Source organism: Aphelocoma coerulescens, chromosome 13, assembly GCF_041296385.1.
Source record: "Aphelocoma coerulescens isolate FSJ_1873_10779 chromosome 13, UR_Acoe_1.0, whole genome shotgun sequence".
NCBI classification, from domain to species: domain Eukaryota; kingdom Metazoa; phylum Chordata; class Aves; order Passeriformes; family Corvidae; genus Aphelocoma; species Aphelocoma coerulescens.
In genome coordinates, this window is record NC_091027.1 from 8,566,314 (window position 1) to 8,584,802 (window position 18,489).

Consider the following 18,489-nt stretch of genomic DNA (forward strand, 5'->3'; position numbering starts at 1 on the left):
AGTCTGTACACTACTTAGGGTACAAATGTACTTTTACATTTAGGCCTAATTAGTAAATAATACTTTTGGTGAGGGCAGGACATATTTGCAAAGGTAAAACACGAAATAAGGTTTGTTTCTTTCCAGAGCTGGAAACTAATTTACATGCTCTGAAATGCCTTCTTTATGAACCCATTTCCTTACATCTAAAGGAAGCCAAAGGCTGGTTAAATCTTCCTCTGAGGGTTGCATGACAGCAGCTGTAAGGCTGCTTTTTGTATTGATAACTGTGCTTCAGGATTCATGCTCTACTGATCCTAATTTTTTCTCTACCTTTTGGAATATAGCAGAGGGCCCTCTAAACACTGAATATCAGCAACACTGAAACTTCAGCTTGTATTTCCTAACCAGCATCTACAGCCAATTTATCTCATCTTGATGGCAATCCTGAGGTGTCAGTGTCAGAGCTGTTCTCTCAGCTGTGAGGAGGGCCGGGTCTCCATTTCAGCACTCACATTTCTGGTGTGCTGTAAAGGGCTGGGTGAAACTCATTATGAAATAAAAAAAGCTCTCATTGTGTTTCATCCATTTGAGTTTCTAAAAGGACTATGAACCTGTTACACAGGCAGCTGGCTCAAAATGAAGCAAAAATTTCTGAACTAATGAAGGAATTAATTAACAAAACCCCCAGACTTCTGAGCTAAGATAAAGTGTTGTTGCAAATGAAAAATTTATACACAGATAAAACATAGAGGCTCAAGAAATTAACTATGGATGAGGTGCTAAGCAGGAATGACCGTGGTGTAATTCAGCTTGGCAGTCTTGGGCTCCGGGTAAACTGGAGTAGCTAAGGCTACAAAAATCTGTCACAGGACTTGAAAGAGATTTAAAGCTGTCCAGAATAATGGCACGCACATTACAACATAGGGCAATGAATAATGGACAGAATAATTTATGCAACAAAACTATGAAGTGTCCTTTTTATTAAACATGAACCAGCAATTTAAATGCCAGTAAGGTACAAATACAGAATTTATAAAGAAGAGGAAAGAAGCAGAGGATGTAGAAGTCTCCTGTATTTCTGTCTGCTGAACTGCAAGGCACGGGACTGGATGCCAGACTAGAGGAGCATGTTTGAGTCTTCATTAGTGTTTTCATCTCTTTTCAACCAACTCTGTTCACCTGACTTCTTAACTCATTAAACAAATCAACAAAAAAACTCACATTATGTTTTACTACTAAGGTTAATTAGTCTTCCACAATTGAGGATCACTGATTGCAACAACCAACTAATTAGAATGGTTTGTTTTGTTTCATAAAAGAAGATGGATTGCATGGTGATCAAAGCTAGAGGCCAGATAAATCAGTGAAGCAAAATTCCCAACTGTCACTCCCCATACATATTAAAGAACACTTTCCTAGATATTATCATAATAAAGCTGACAGTGGCAGTTGCAATAACAAAACTAAGCAGACTCTACTGTTTCTTAGTAATATTAGTAAGCAAGAAAAAGTTGAAAAGCTCAAATATTTTGCCAGTGAAAGGAGAAAGAAAGGGGAAACAGAAGAAAAATTGAGAAAATTGTAAGAGAACCTGAACTTATAAGGTTGCATTCTGCATTGGTGACAGGCTGAATGTTAATTCTGAACAAAATATGTTAAAATTGAATGCAAACAATGTTGTTAATAAAAAGTTTGTAAAGACTTACTTGCAGAAGTGAAATAACTTCAACAGTTGAAATATCTTCAGCAAGACCTCTACAAAACTACTCTTTTCTTGTAGAGTTGCTACTTGAAAAATTTGCAGATTATTGATTCAGTCTGGGTCAGAACTGTGGCTGTAGTAGAAAACTCTTCTAAGCCAAATCAAAACTGTTGTAACAGTCCTTCCATGACTCCCTTAAAAAATTGGCTGCATTATAGTTTAGGTTTGAAGGACAAATAAAAATACAGTGAAAATAATTGGGATTTCAAGGAAGTGCACAGCATGCTTTAGCCCTTGGATGTATTTTCTTTTCTTGGAAAATTAACAATTTTGGAATTTGACACGGTTGTAGAAGAGCCTCTAGGTACAAAATTGTTCTTTATTTTAAAACTGCATGACATTGTATAGGAGGTTGTCTATTCAGATGTGTGAGATAACATAAGCCCTCACTAAGGGACAAAATTATTTCTTTTCAAAGTGAAGACCTAGACAGGAGAAAAGCACAGTGATTGTCAGAGAATGTTTATTTCATGACAAGTTCTGCTGCTGGAGTTAAAAGTAAAATGTAAACAAAACACTGCAGTAATTAGAGTGATCATAGCACTAAGTGTTCACAAGATTTGTGAGCTTTTTCTCATCTTAAATCCTGCAGGTGTAGTACGAGGTCCTCAGAACACTCTGAAGCTTTCCCTGGAAAAGGATGAAGAGAGATAATGATAGAAATTGCCTATTCTTCACTAGGCGCAGAAAATAAGATGAGGGCTATTGGGAAAGTTTACTTTGCAATATTATTACTTATTAAAGATACTGTCCCAGAAAATGGAAAAGAAAGGAGACTGGGGATGTTTTTTAGTAGTTGGCATTCATCAGAAACCAGTGAAGACCCAGGCAAAGGATTTCATCTTTCAGAAATCATAATACAATATGTTTAATATCTATAATTTTAGAAATAAAATATGAAAGCAGCAATGCTGGATCACTTCCAAATAATGAAAAGAGGAGAAGAAATATCTCTGGACACTTTTCCAGGAGCAAATTCATACTCTGTCTCCAGAGATAATAATGAAAGATAATGGTTTATTTTCTTTAGGAGCAAATGATAATTGAATACTCGAGTCAATTGGAGCTAACTATATTGGAGCTATTGACTCTCTTCACAAGCTTAACATGAAATAAATTTGTCATAGCATGGTGCTGACAGCACCATTCTGATTTGACTGACTTCTCAAAGGTGTGCTGGGAAGTCATGGGAGTGGATGTTATTTACAACAGCAGTACAGACTCCGTGAATCCTGAGTGCCAGCTGAGTGCCATAACCATCAGGCTACTGGGTGAATCTGGCATAATTAATGAAGAGATCAAATCCTTTCTCCAATTAAAACCAAAGGAAAGGAATAAAACCTCCAGACTTTCAGGGAAAGAAAAGTCTTAATAACCACTCACCAGAAGATCCAGAAGATTATTCTACCTGAGTGACAAGGCTTGAACCTCTCTTTTTTACATTCTACATTAAAGGTCTCTTTGTCATCCTACTCACATTTCTGAGGTGAGAGACTTTCTTGTCAAGAACTATTCTTTACATTGCTAGAAAATGTTTTGTTGAATTGACAGGAAAACCATTTTGTCAGAAGACTCCAGAACACATCTACTCAATGCTTAAAGCTGAAAGCTTGTTTTTATTTTAAGCTTATTTCTATTTCCCTTTCTCAAAATGTTCCAATGTAAAAAAAAAATCTCAGCAAGGAGTCGAGTGCAAACTGAGACTGCAAAGGCTACACAGATAATTCTACAAAGTTAAGAGCTAATCCAAGAACATTAAAACCCCCACAGTTTTAAGTACTTTATCTAATTGCAATATTTGATTTCAGAGGTGGCAATTTTAAACTGACTGCAGTGACTGCAGTGCAAGCATTCATCTTTTTTTTTTTTTTTTTAAACACTAGTTGGAGTAGGAAATAACTCTATGGAGTGTGCCAGAAATTTTGATTTTTTAAGTTGCAGTTACTGAACATTCTGTGTTTACTTGCAATGAATCTTTTAGGATTTCATTGTGAAAGTAGAGAACATAAATGCAATAATTGAAAACAAAATGAAGGCTTGATAATTCTCTCAACTAATTTGAAAACTTGTTAATCTTCCTACCCCCGCTATTCCACAAAGATTTAATAGCACAGATCTGTAGAAATGTTTCCTTATAATTACGTTCCATTAATGTAATGGAATCTATCATTACAGATTTCCTATTTATTTATTTATTTTAGACAGCTCTGAGCTGTAGCCAGTTAAGCAGCCTTGAATGAATACAGAGATCAAAGACACCCTAGAATAGTTTCAGGTGGAAGGGACCTTTAAAACATCATTGAGTCCCACCCCCTGCAATGAGCAGGGATGTCTTCCTCATGTCCATGATTTTTTCTGCCCTACTTCTTAAGATGTAGAAGATGCTCACAGGAATTAAATTATCATATATTACAAGACTGCTTTAAACCTTGAGACACAAGCAATATTCCTTCAAAAGTGTGCTAAGGTATTACTCTTCCTGCCTAAAAGGTGAATGGCTTAGCATCACCTATTTGGAATGGTGAATGACACCTGCGCAGACTATTTAAAGAAGGAAAATATTTTGGGTTGATTTCTAATTATGTTTAGTACTGCCCACAGACAGAGCTTTGAACAGACTGTACTTTGGTTGCTCATGCCCATAAATAATGTCATCTGTGGTTCATTGGTTGAAGTAATCTGATACAAAATGACCAAACTGAAAATCTGTAGGTTGAACTCTTGCTGAGCTCTGGCAGAGCAGTAAGGAGGCAATCGTAAGCTTGTTAATGAAAAGAGAATGATAGAAATTGAAATATTAAAGAAGCAGGAAGTAATAGATTAAAAGTTAATTTTGATAACATAACTTGCACCAAATAAGAAAGTGATTGATGCAAGAAACTCCTTTTTATTGTTTTCATGTGCTATTTCTTTCAAAAGAGTGCCATTAGATGGAACTGCATGGCTCTGAAAAGGATCAAACACCAAAGACTACCTTTTTCAATTTCATATTTCAGCTGACTTTCACATCTTTGTTGTTAATCTAGTTTGGAACTGGCAAACCTCTGTGGAAATGTCTTCACAGCGTAAGTTTTTGGCAAGCTTTAACTCAAAAATGAAAGCTTGTTGATTAATTCCTTCGGGTGATCTTGGATATGGTTTCATCACTTTTCCTAGTGAAGTTTTGTGCCTGAAATGAAGGATGTTGAAGGAGATGTGAAATTTAGCAGAACTCTGCTGGAAACCACTCTCAGCTTTGGAGGAGCCAAAGCTTCCTCCTCAGCAGAGCCCTCCACGTGAGTAGGAAGCTGTGAGTACTCAAGGCAGGAGGTATAGAAGAGCCTGACCCAACTGATTAGAATTTCAGCCTGTTGTTATTTGTGCCTTCCACTGCCAGGGAAAGGCTTTAGAAGCAATCACCAGCAAATCTCAGCAGTGCAAAGGTAAAATAAAGAACTGTTTTGCAAACAATAAAGATCAGTTCTTAGTTGGTTTAAAAGCGCTGTGTGTTGAGTCTGTGTCACATGGAAGACACATGGTTGGAGAAAGCAGCAAACTGGCCAGCATCAAAAGAAATGCAGTATTTTTAAGGCCTGATTTGCAAATTTCATACAAAGTATATAGTTTGCAATATTGACTGCAATTGGAAAGTATAATGCCCTTTACCAGAAGGCAGATTTTAAATGCAGCATGTGCAACATTTTTTCCAATATAACAGGATGTGTGAAATTGAAGAAAAACTTTAATAAAATTCCTTTACTGTAAACTTCAGTCCCAATCTTACAAAGCATAGCTTTTGTAAATACTAAAAAGACTTCGACTGAACACATTCATGTCCTGGGGCTTCTACAGCAAAAAACAGCAATAAATTTAGAATCTCCAGTAAACAGATTATTGTATAAATGCAGAATAATTTTCGGTGCATTGGAGGTCATTTGTGAACATTAAATAATAATTTATGACTGACTGGATTACTCAACAGATTTCAGACAGGGATAAAAAGCAGGAGGCACATACTAAATATTATCACAAATTTGCTTCCAGCAATTCTATGGTTAAGATTTTTACTGAAAATACAGAGAAGGTGAATCAGGAAATACATCTGTAACTTACTGGGCTGTGGTGAACCTGAAAATACTGGAGATTCCAAGCCGTGCAAGGATTAACACAGTCATAGAGAAAGTCAGGCAACAGCTCAAGCAAAAATACACCCATGTGCCCTCCAGGGTCAATGGTCAAATGTAGTGCTGCTGACAGGAATCCAGAGAGCTGTGGAACTGTCCTCCTGGATCCCACATCCTCTTATACTGACCTGTTTGTATGTTAATAATAGTGATGATGATGTATGAAGATTGACTGAAAAAGCATTGAAAATCTAAGAATTATGAGGCTACTCCATATGCAAACTGTAACAGCTTCTTAGAGAATGAGGATTCAAAGGCAGTGAATCCCTTCCAATTTTATTCATTTGTTCATTATTCATTTGTTGGCAAATCTTGTGACATTTGCCAAGCAGATGACATTTATACCAATTACTGTTTTCATTTCTTGCTCACTCTAAAGTGAGCAAGAGGAGCTTTACAAACAACAAAAAAGCCAACGTCCCTTATGCTATCAACATCTCACAATCCAAGTCAGGAACAGACAAGTGCCATGGAGGAGGTGACTGAACTTTTAACTCTGTCTTCTTCCAAATATCTCGAGGGAAGCAGCAACTTTTGGATGCTAGCTTAGCTTTGGATGGTAGCTCTTAACATGCTGATAAGAGCTACGTCAAGAGGTTTATATATCACCAATTCTAGGGTCTCCAAAAGAACCCACTGAGATGGTAAAACCCTGTTGCCCTTATTTTACCTTTCATGTATTTAAGTTTTCCTGCTGGCTTGTGTTTCCGATGAATCTGCTGCACAAATTTACAATCACAAGTTCACTGTCAGACATGCATTTTATATTATACATTAGCTTACATATTAGTCAGAGCTCAAAACTCCAAACACTGCATTTTATATATAGTTTATATGGAATGCTAAACGAGGTATGGCTTGAGCTTATTTCGAACTCTCTCCCCCCTACCTTTTGTTATCATGTTAATAAAAAAAGTTTTACATTACAGAGAAAAGTAATTAGTGTATGTTTCAATTGAGGATGAAACAAATACAGAATGCTATGTTATGGAGAAGTGCTTAAAGCAGCAAACTGCACACACATTTACAATATATATCAATTTAGAGATCACAAAGCATCGAAGTCAGAACTGTTCTCCAGAAAGCTCAGGTGAAATCCCACCTGGAATAAGGGCTTCCAAGCTGCACACATTCTACCAGGGCTGATGGAAGAATATCAGAGGTTTAAAGCAGGCATGAAGAGAAGAGCCATTTAAAAGAGGGAATTAATTTAAGAAATAAAGATTAAAATCCTAACAAGTGATGACTCAATCATTGCAAAACCAAAGATCTGTAAAGACTAAACAGCAAGAAGACAAAGTGATAATTTTTGGTTTCTTTCTTCACTGATTTCAGCAGCCAAACCTAATGATCTCTGCTACAAAGGAAAACTGAAACAGGCAAGAAGAATGTCTTTTTAAGAGAGAGAGCTTCATTTGTAAGAAAAAACTGTGAACATTTGCCCAATCTAGCAAAATCATAGAAGGTCATTATTTGAAAATAAATACTGAGGAACCATTTAGGAAAACTCCAGAAGTTGTAGCTGGATTTGAATAAATTTAGGCTAGATATTAGCAGGTTTCCAACCAGAAAGGTTTAGATGTTCAGGATTCATGCAAATGGTGTACAGGAGGCAAAAAACCTTATTATTGTTAAGACAGAACTTGATAGGCTTATGAAAAAGTTTATTTGATACTTTTGCAGAGGGATTAGACTTAATGATCTAAGAAGTCATTTCTAGTCCATTTTTATCTACTGCTACAAGCATACAACTAGAAGTATTAAGAGCAGGAATATTACAAAGAGGTATTCAACTCATTCAATAATAGTAGCTTTAAATGCAAAAACTATTTATAAATGTTAATTAAAGTGCAGAAAAAAAGAAGTTATTTTCTTATTCTATTCAATATAAAAACGTTCTGATAATAGTGAAGGTACCCAGAGGTATTCAGGTGGTTTCAGTGAGTGCTCTGAAACTGGTCTAAAAGGCACGATACAGCAGGAGATTGTCCCAATAACCATTGTGTTTCCTTTGTGCTCGAAGCAGCCTCAGGGTAAAGCACAGCACAGTGAGACAGGAGCTGCAGGGTAAAAGCCAATGACCTCAGCAGTGAGATATTCACCCAGCAGCCTGGCGCTTGGCGACTGTGAGTAAAATACACTCAATCCCCTGCTGATAGCAAGAACAAGTTCATCTGCTGGCATGGCCAATGCAGACAGGGATGAGGACACACTCTAAAATCCATTATAAAAGAACTGTGCATTATCATAGATTTCAAAAATTACTCATGTCCAATAAGAGCCTTGCACTGCTCTAATGAGCTCTAAAGCTGATGAAGCATGAAGCAGTTCTGTGGAGAGAAGAGCAGAGTGGCTAACTGGTCTTGGGATGCAGAAAGTCCAGGCTATTGGTGACATTCTTGTGCAATTCCCATGGGAGATGTCTGTGCTCTGCCTGACCACGGTTTTTCATGTGGACATTTTTCTGTGGAAGTTTGGAAATTCATGGTGTAAAAATGCATGGTGTAAAATTCGGGCACATTTTGCTTTGAGTCAGTAATCCTATTTGAATTCAGATTTAAAGATGACTGCAGTACTTAAAGTCAAGGAAGGATCTTTCATAAATTTGTTAACTGTTCAGGGGTCTTCTACCTCTGAGTTTTCAAATACACTGAAGTCAACAGCATACCTGGAGCTTGGGAAAGCCAGAGAACAGCTGAAAAGGAACATGAATTCTTGTCTATTGAGGGGACGTACCATAGCCAGCTTCCTCCAAGAAGTAATCAGCTGGAGGAATTTTGTGCAGAAACCCCTGGCAGCAAGTAGGTCATTCTCAAGGCTCAGAACTGAACGAGCTCATAGCCTCCCGTCGGATGAAAGCCAGTCCCTCCCCAGCCGCTCCCCATGGTCTCTTTAGTTAAAAGCAATTTAATGTAGGCAGAGCTGAACTGAGAAATGGACCACTTGGAGAATGAGACCTACAGTTTAGAAATGATCCTGTTCAGTAGAGTAAGATCTGCTTTTAAAACCAGTGAATGCTGTTCCAATATTCAAGCATCCTTGAACTGAATCCCTGGCAGTTACCAATGGAGACTGTCTTGGAGGAAAGCTATTAACCTTTGGGAGTTCATGCCTAGATCATAATTTTCATAATCAAAATTTTAGAAATAATGGTAATGGGGAATTAAAGATAGTGCCCAACTCTTATGCTATTCTCTCTTAATAGTCAGTGAAACATCACACCATGTGCCCTCTGTCTTATTAAAAGGCAACCTGGACCACATAACAAAACAAACATTCCTGATTTCCATGTGTCTGTTACTTGTCTGCTGCAAAATTCCAAGCTATTGTGCTGCAGTAGAGTCATCCTTTGTTGTTGGGCAATCTGGAGATGAAATACTTTTAAAAGCTCTCAAGTTTCCTCCAAAGACTTGCACACATCACTTGCACACCCCTTGCACATCACATTATCTGCTGCACTTGGCTGTGAACTCAAAGGCCCCTCTCTGATTTTCCTGATTCTCATTTCTCTTTCTGGACAAACAGCATGGGCCACAGTTAAACTGTGCAATGTACTGTGAGGAACTGGATATTAGTAAGAATAACAGTCTTTATAGAGCAATGCACTAGAGTTAACAACTTACAAAAAATACCCCAAACAACAAACATTTACTCAGTCCTGTTCCTGTCTAGAACATTCATTCACTGAGGATTAAAGTAACTCTCCAAGATCCTGTCAGAGCTACCCTTGGGAATAATAAGCCTAAATTCTGGCAATTTCCCCAGTACAATATCTTTGTTTGAAAGAAATTTAATGCAATCTGTTTGGTCTTGTGATTGTGTGTTTAATCAAATATTTCAATGCTCTTTCTTCTGAAGCAAAAATCTATGCCAACAGAGTAAGCAACACTCAGGACCAGAGGTGGATAAAAGGTTTTATATAAAATCATTTTAAAATTATTTTTCCTTTTATTTTTTTCCTAGGAAAAGTCAGTTTTAGAGAGTTCAAAGCAGTTTGCAGATACTTGTAAATATTGTTGTATTGTTACCTGGGAAAAAAATCCAACAAATCTGAAATGGCTTTCTTTTTTAATAAAACAATGGTCAAAAGATTTTCTTTTGACTATGAACTGGACAATTTTCTTAATTCTGAAAACATTTATTAATGAAAAGAATTCATTTGATGCCTATAAACAAATCTGCAGTAAAAATTAACTCATAACTGTGAATTCATCCCAGAATTTACAAAGACCACTAGAGATATGAAAAAAATTTATAGTATTCAGGAGGTTTAGGTTGGAGATCAGAAAAAAGCTGGGCACTGGAACAGGCTCCCCAAGGAGGTGGTCACAGCAGCAAGCCTGACAGAGTTCAAGGAGTATGTGGACAATTCTCTCAGGCACATGGTTCTTGGGGTGTCCTATGCAGGGCTGGAAGTTGGACTCAGTGTTCCTGATGGGTCCCTTCCAACTCAGATTATTCTAAGATTCTATGATTCTATGTAAAGTATCCTTTGGGTTACGCTTTTTTCCCCCTGAACTGTACATAATACACAAATGAACAACAATTATTTTCTGAATCAGCGTAAAAAGGAACAAGAGAATAGGAAAGAGCTACGAACACAGCAAGGTTAATTGGGGAGCCAACTGATGGTATTAGCTGATCCAAAGATAATTAATCATTGCCCAGGTTTGGTTCTCCTATGGATTTCTCACCTACTTAGGCTTTGATAAACATTACCACATAAATCAGGCAGAATTAAATGAGCTTAGGACCAAGCCCTCCATGGCATCAGTCAGGCACTGGGATGTGGGAGTCGGGTTTTCAGCACAGGAAGCTGTAAATCCCCAGAGGAGCCCTTGGTGTTGTGCCAACCCCTCATCAGCATTTAGCTGTGAAGCAAGCAGGAGAAAACACAGGTAGGCACGAGTCAGAGAGGAGAGCAAAGCAACAGGACTGGGTTTATAGGCCCTATATTTAGCACATTTTAAAAGGTGATTGTGGATGTAACCATAGACATTGAGGAATAGCACTGTTTCAAATCCTTGCTTATGTGCACAACTTCTCAGTAAATCCCTAAAAGTGCATTTGCTGTGGTCAGAGATTTTTCTGTAATGCTCCCAGCAGTTCTCCAAAGCAGGTGGGTCACTGACGTCCTGGCAGTGATTGCTTTGCTTCCCCCTTCTGGATACAATTTAAGCACTCCACTGGCAAACCAGAGCAATGCTACAGAAATGCTCTATTTCACGCATGGGGATGTTTTACTTGACTTGTTTTGAACAGGGTCCTTCCTAACCAGAAATGGTGTATCAGCTGCAGGATTTGTAAAGAAAGAGAAGGAGATTTGTCTGCTCCTTGTGGATAAGTGTAGTTACCAACACTGCCATGCTGGTCAGACTGAGGTTTTGACGTGTAATTCTGAAGAACAGATGTTTTATCTGGGAACTTGTCCAGATCTTAAAAAAAAGAAGTAAGAAACTCAGTAGTAGACTCTTTTGTCAGCAACATTATCCTTAAAAGTCCTGAAGAAATAGTGAGTAAATAGCTGGATTTCTAAGACACAGCAGAGAAGCAGAGAAGTTTTGTGATTACCTTTGTGAGTGACTTACACTGCAGTGATGAACTAATTGGTGATTGCCAGTCAAATGGACTGAACAAAGCTGTAAACCCTGGACATGTTAATACGCCCATTATTTTCACATCAATCCTCTCTTCTTCTGATCTTTTGAAAAGAGCCCAAGAGTGACATCTTTCCTTCCCATCCACAGCACTATCAGCACCAGCAGAGACAAATGGCCCAAAGTATTACAGGACTGAAAATGCCTGAGAAAACTTTGAGAGATATTAAGTACTGCATTTCATGCAAAACTGAACTAATAAAGACTTTTCCTCATAGATGTTCAAATTGAAAGGGGTTTTAATCCACCCAGAAGATTTCATAAGACTATCGTTAGTACAAGGACTATTAAGCATATAAGAAGGTACCTCCAAATTTATCTTTTTCACACTCTTCAATTACATCTCAGTCTTGCCTTTTCTCTAAATGTACTGTCCAATTTATACGGTAAACGCCTTGGAAGATGTGCTGACAAAACTCTATTATCTGTCTGAAATACCTCTCAGACATCTTCTGCCTTAACTCCCAAAGTACTAAAAGCTTACTAGAAAAATTGGTTGGTTAATGCCCATAGAGAAAGAGAAAAAAGAAATAAACTACCCAGTGGTTTTCCCCTGTTATTGTCTGGGTTCTCCCATCTTTCTGCTTGTGATAGTCTCTTCAAGAAAATATATACAAATAAAACACATACAATCAACATGGGTAAATATACCAACAGGAATCTAAATGCTGCTATTTTGCAAAGTTCCCTTTGGGCTATGCCCTTTTCCCTGAATTGTACATAATATACAAATGCAGAACAATTATTTTCAGAATCAGTATGAAAAGGAACAAGAGAATAGAAAAAAATCTACGAACACAGCAAGGTTAATTAGGGAACCAGCTGATTGTATCAGTAGATCCAAAGGGCAGGAGGGTTTGAATTAGATTATCATTAAGGTCCCTTCCAACCCAAACCATTCCATGATTCAAGGCCCAGGGCTGCTCACCAGGTGACTGTGGAGGGGAGGAGGAGCAGAAAAGAAGGAGGTTGCAGATGCTGCACAGGAGAGGCCAGGCGGGTCTGAGTAGCTTAAATAACACATTTTCCATGCAACTCCATTTTCTATACAGCTATTGAGCTCCTGCAGTGGTTTAAAAAGCAGGCATTCCAGCAGAAAGGAAATGAAATGGGAATGGCAGTGCTGGCACTGGTGATTTCAGAGTTTGCTACACACTATGCCCAGAAAACCACAGCTTCCTTGTAGTGCAGCTCTCCAGCAGGCCAGGCACTGGGTGACACAAACCAGCACAGCTCTGTCTGGGAGACTCAGCAATAACAAAGGTGTTGCTCTCGATTGCTTTTTGCTGAGCCTACACACTGTGTAAAGCCACTGCAGCAAGTTGATAATGATGCATGAAATGCAAAATCCTCCTGAGCACACCCAAAAGCACCGTGGATGTGCAAAACAATCCCAACAGCGCCGTGTTATCTGGTAATGCTTACTACATGTGTCCACACTAATATATTCAGAGTTTCACTGGTTTTAAATAGGTGCAAATCCACCCCTTTTAATGTGTTTACTCCTGATTAACACAGTATTAAAAATGACTTGAGTCAGATGTACAGCAGCATTGAGCTCAGGCACAGAAAAACCAGAATGCTGTGGGACTACAGATGAAAACCTTTAGGGGATGTCACTCCACTGACTCAAATCAACAGGTAATTTGCCCTGCTTACTTCCCCCCTTGACCTATCTACCCTTTGAGGCCAGGGTCGCTGGGTACCTGGAGAATAAAACCACTGTGGGGTTAGATGTGCCACTATCACACATCAGCAGTAGTTCTTTCAGCATTGCAAAACTTGCTGGAAATTGTTTGGAGAATTTTCAAAGTAAGTTTTCAATACTTTTCGATTCATCTCCATAGTCACAATGCTACTCAAAGGTTTGCTGAAACAGCTGCAGGCAGTGGAGGAATCATAGAGAGATCACATGAAATGCAGCCTGGTTTCTGCAAAGAAAGGATATTCAGTTCCTCTGCACCATTCCTCTGAACCATTTTGACTACTTTGGGGACATTAAATACTGGAAATAGCTCAGAAAGCGTTTGGCTCAACATCTATGTCAATATATCACAAGGACTACTATATAATGAAAGGATTTAAACCAGGTTTCAATCCATCCTAACTTGAAAATGTAAGCTAAATAATGCCAAAAATATCATTAGAATGTAAGCACTGCACATAGCAGACTCCTAACTTCTTCCAGGGATCATTCCATACTGAAAACCAAATATTGAACACACTGCCTCATGCACGTTACACAATTAGTTTTATATTATCAATCAAAGACAAATTTTTCTTACAGGATTAGCTTCCTCAACCAGGTGATGGTGAGATCAGATGTAGTGCTAGTACATGGGAATCAGATCATCCTGAATTCAGTTTGCCTTAAACAGTTGTCGAACTACAATCTTGGCTGACAACAACATTTAGGGACCTGAGTTGTGTAACAGGCAAATTTTTGCTTCCATACTAAACAGACAGAGAAATTGAAGACCAGTCCCCAAATTTATCACTCGAATATAATGAAAGCAAGACAATGTATTTTCCTTAAAGTGCAGACCAAGCATTCAGAGCTGCTCATTACAGCAGTACACAATTTATTCTGTCACATATCTGTAGGCAAGTGGAGGGGTTTATTTCTCCAGTTTAATTCTGGGTCTTGACTCAGGCTCTGAAGCTACTCAACAACCCCAGTTCCTCTACTGGTTCTACTAGTTCTGCTTCCAAAATAGGGCAAAGTTCATTTTTTTCCTCAACGTTTGTTTATAAATTTCTTAATTCTTGGTCGCAGCACATCTCAACCCATCATCAGTAGGCTTTTCTTCACTTATTTGTAGCTTCTCTCTGTGAAGTTCTGTGGTCTAATTTGAACATCTTGGCCTTGTAACACATTAGCTAGTTCATTTGCTCTTAATTCAGTCACTCAGCAATCTGATCTGGAGATATCTGTAGTTATACAGTATCACGTCTAAGGTAGTTGCTCTACAAAATTCTACTAACATTTTTCAGGTCTTTAGCAAATTTAAGCAGAGGTTTGATATATTTTTTTTTAAAAATCTTTATTAATCTCCTTTTAATTACTTCTAATTAAGTTACTGGAACTTTACTCTGGCACAATGTTTTTATATTTCATGCTTTCAGTTTTTAAAATATGCATAATTACTGCTCTCTGGGGGGAGAAAATCCCTCCCAGAACTGGAGGAGAATTCAGCAATCCACACCACAGGATGCAGCATGTTCTGGGTTATCTTTTTTAAATAGCCTCAGTTATAAATAAAAAACTTCTTTTTGTCTTTTTTTGCTTTTTTTTTAAACAGAAATGAAACTTTAAAGGAATGTTGTAAAATTATGGGGTTTTTAATATTAATTTTGGAGTTTTCTCATTTTACTTCTCCCATACTGGATGTCTGTGATGGACACAAAAGCCTCATGAAGGGGAAGTTTCCTCACCTGTGCACCAGCTGCTTGCGGCTCACACAAATCGCGGTCTCGTAGTCGTGGGTGACACACACTTTGTGCGGGCTGCACTTCACCTTCAGGCAGGGATCTTTGGATGGATCAAGGGCTACAAAAAACCAAACGTATTAAAAAAAGAAAGTGAGAAATGCATGCAGAGGTCTCTCTTGGCAGGCAGATGACAACTGGTTAGAACGAACACTCCCACTCGTGAGTGAACAAATACTTTGATATTTTATAGTACGTGCTGCTGTTTTCAGATTGCATGTGAAGGAGAGAACTTTACACAGAAAGATAGAAGAAGAGCTTAAAGACTGATTATCGAGCATGATCTAATTGGCATTCACATTAATATTAGAAGTGAGACTCTGGGATGATTTAACAATCTACATCACGCTGTTTATTTCACAGAAAAGCTATGTTTGGATAAAATGTACTCATATAACAAAATGACCAGTATTTAACTGACATAATACAGAGTGCTAATAAATTTAATTTCACAGATGCTGTAAAACTGGCATATTATTTTCAGATATTATGCTTAATTTTTAATTTTTACAGCTAAGCATCCCCTGTATTTAAAATGCTTGAGTAGAAGAGCAGTAATAACAACAAAACACTCCTGGCCTTCATACAACAACCTGCACCACCAGCAGTGCTGTCAGAGGTGGGATTAGACAGCACAGTGAGTTGCTGTCTCAGAGCAAATATGTCCAGGCTCTTGTCCCATATGAAACTGCAAATTTCGAAACTTTATCTGTCTAAATTCATTCTTCTACAAAAGGAGGTTTCTAAAGATCAGCAGTAAGACATTATCTGCCAAGATGAATTTCAAATATTCAAAATATGGTTATATGAACACTTCAGAAGGGAAGTCCCAGCCATACAGAGAAATTTCACTTTTGAGAAGTGATTTCTAGAGAAGCTCTTTTTGGACATTCTGTTGCCATGGATTTGACTTCCTGTTCAATGCCTTCAAATCCCGTTTTATCTCTCCCATCCCTCCTCACATCTTGGTCCATTCTTGGAAATGGGCAACTCTTGGTTTGATTTTGGGGATGGGATAAAACTCTTACTGCCCTTTATGATAACCATTTCCCACTTCTACTGAATAATCAGAGAAACTTTCAAAGGAGACCATTTGAAGTACAAGAAGTTTCAGTTTGCTATGTACCAGATTTCTCTGAGAGCAAATATATTTCCAACAAGCAGACGATTCTTCTGCTTTCCTGCGGGTCTGAAGTGCTACAGCTGTTCTGTGCTGGGTTAAACAGCCACAGCTACAAGCTCCTGCCACATTAACACCCATTACACATTTGTGATGGGCAATTAAGCTTCACTAGTGCATATGTATTTACTGGAATGCCTTTGGTGCAAGACAGGGAAATCGTAAAAACAAAGCAAAAGTGTTAAAAGCTTTTTCTTTTAAACCATTAAAACTGATAGAAGAGGTGAAGTGAGCAGGGAAGGAGAAAAGACCATCTGTTTCCTACACCATAAACAATAAAGCATCAACATTCAATGTGCTGCCATTAGGAAAACACATAGGCAGCGTTTGAGCAGCCAGGGTCTCTCCCACTGGAAAGACCAAAGGCTGTTAGGGATGTTTTGCTGTTGCCTTTTGGTGTCTTTTTTAAGCCAGACAGATGAGAAGTATCTGATTCCCTGCCCTTTACATTCCCAGAACACTAAGAGTGAGAGACACCTTCTAAATCCTCTTACTTCATACTTACTGGAGACTGAGTTAAGGACTGAAGCAGATGTTTGACAGGGATTGAAATGGCAAGCCACAGTTTCCTGAGCTGGCTGTCTACCTGGATATTCTTAAACTGCAAACCAGAGTGAAATACCCTCCTTCTGCAAAGCCTTTAATGAGTGAGCACCACTTGGAGTGTGCAGGGTCACCACATCATCGTTCCAGTGGCTGAGGTAATTCAAAGGTCATATCCACACACAAATTTAATGACCAGAACTTTTGCTTGCTTGCAGCTGGCCTTGCTCTGTTGCCAGAGCCCATGCACGTTGTTTGCTTTTGCTGGTGACACATCCTCAATGCAAAATGCTGCATCAACAAAAATCACTGTGCAAGCTGGCTGGGAGCCCAGGGCAAAGAGCTGCCAGGAGCACTGGGCTGCTGGCGAGCACAGCCTGGCCTTGTGCTCATAGCTTTCCATCAGCCAAAACCTGCAGAAGTGGGGATGTAGGTTTAGCCTGGAAAGTCAATACTAATTTGGCATGAATAAGAAGCAAAATTTAGGCCCACAATGGTCTATGTGACATCATGCACAGCTGCAATACTTAGCATTTTTTCACAGTAAAATTTACTCTAAACGATGAATCCTTTTCAAGAACCATTTAGGTCTTTTAAGGCAACAAAAATGCATGCAGTTCTGAACAGCATCACACTATACATTACTGGTAAAAGTAACATGACTTTCAAATATTTCGAAATTTAAAAATTGTCTATCCAAAAAGAAAAAATACGGTGGAATAGTCATCAGTTTGAAGGAAAGCAATGGATGAAGATGTGGTCGGAAATCCCAGCCACCATTTCCTTACAAATCAGGCCTCAACTTTCTTTACCTTAGTGACTTGATTCTAAAATCTGAAAACAATCATAATGTTGACAATAATAAATAAAGCAACTGATGTGTTGGGTTAATTATTTCATTCATGGTGGAAAAGCTCATGAAAATCCTTAAATGGAACACATAATAGAAGGATCATTTATTATTCATTACAAACAGTCCTTACGTGCAGTTCAAAACAGTAGTTTACTAAGTACAAGCCAAACCATGGGCTTTGTCACAAGACAGCAAAAACCCCACAATGTGGATTATTATTTCTTGATCTTTTTTTCCCACTTATGCAGAATGCATGATCCATATGAACATAAAAGTTCAAAGTAGTGCTTTATATGTCTGCAAAGTTCCTCAACATGTTAAATACATTTGGAAGGTTGTTCTACTGCTAAGCAACACAAGATCTAAGGAACGCTTGTAATAAAAAACAATTTCTGAAATATGCTAATCAAAGATCATGCTTTGTTAATCAGATTTCTACATGACTAGGAGCAGACGCTCATCATCAGAAGAAGAACAAACCTTTGGGAATAAGATGAAACATAACAACCGTATTTGTCATTACAGTTCTTTTTGTCCTAAAGCAATGAGTATGAAATCTTTGAAAATGAAGAGCTAAAAGTAAAAATAAATAAATAAAGTGGGAAGAAGATGTTACTTTATCAGCTTGAAAGGAAAACTACAGCAATCCCACCTCTGTGTCAGGGAGTCTGCACTCAGCTCTGTCTGCACAGTAATAACAAAAATACCTTAATCCTGGCTTTGAGATGTGAACATTTTTCCACTTTTTCTTTAGGCTGAGTCTGAAGATGAAACTGATGTGATTAATTAATCTCACTTTAGAGTGGGTGAGCATTCATTCAACATTGATGTAAGGAGATATATGTCCAGCCAGTACTGGA

General features: G+C 38.2%; 1 protein-coding gene across 2 annotated transcripts in view; it reads right to left on the minus strand.

Moving 5' to 3' along the window:
* Positions 1–18,489, minus strand: part of SPOCK1 (SPARC (osteonectin), cwcv and kazal like domains proteoglycan 1) — a 279,178-nt gene that overhangs the window by 103,145 nt on the left and 157,544 nt on the right. For both annotated transcript variants that reach the window (XM_069029014.1, XM_069029015.1), the window contains one exon: positions 15,000–15,114. In XM_069029014.1, the coding sequence (XP_068885115.1) occupies positions 15,000–15,114 (115 nt within the window). The remainder of the gene's footprint in view (positions 1–14,999; positions 15,115–18,489) is intronic.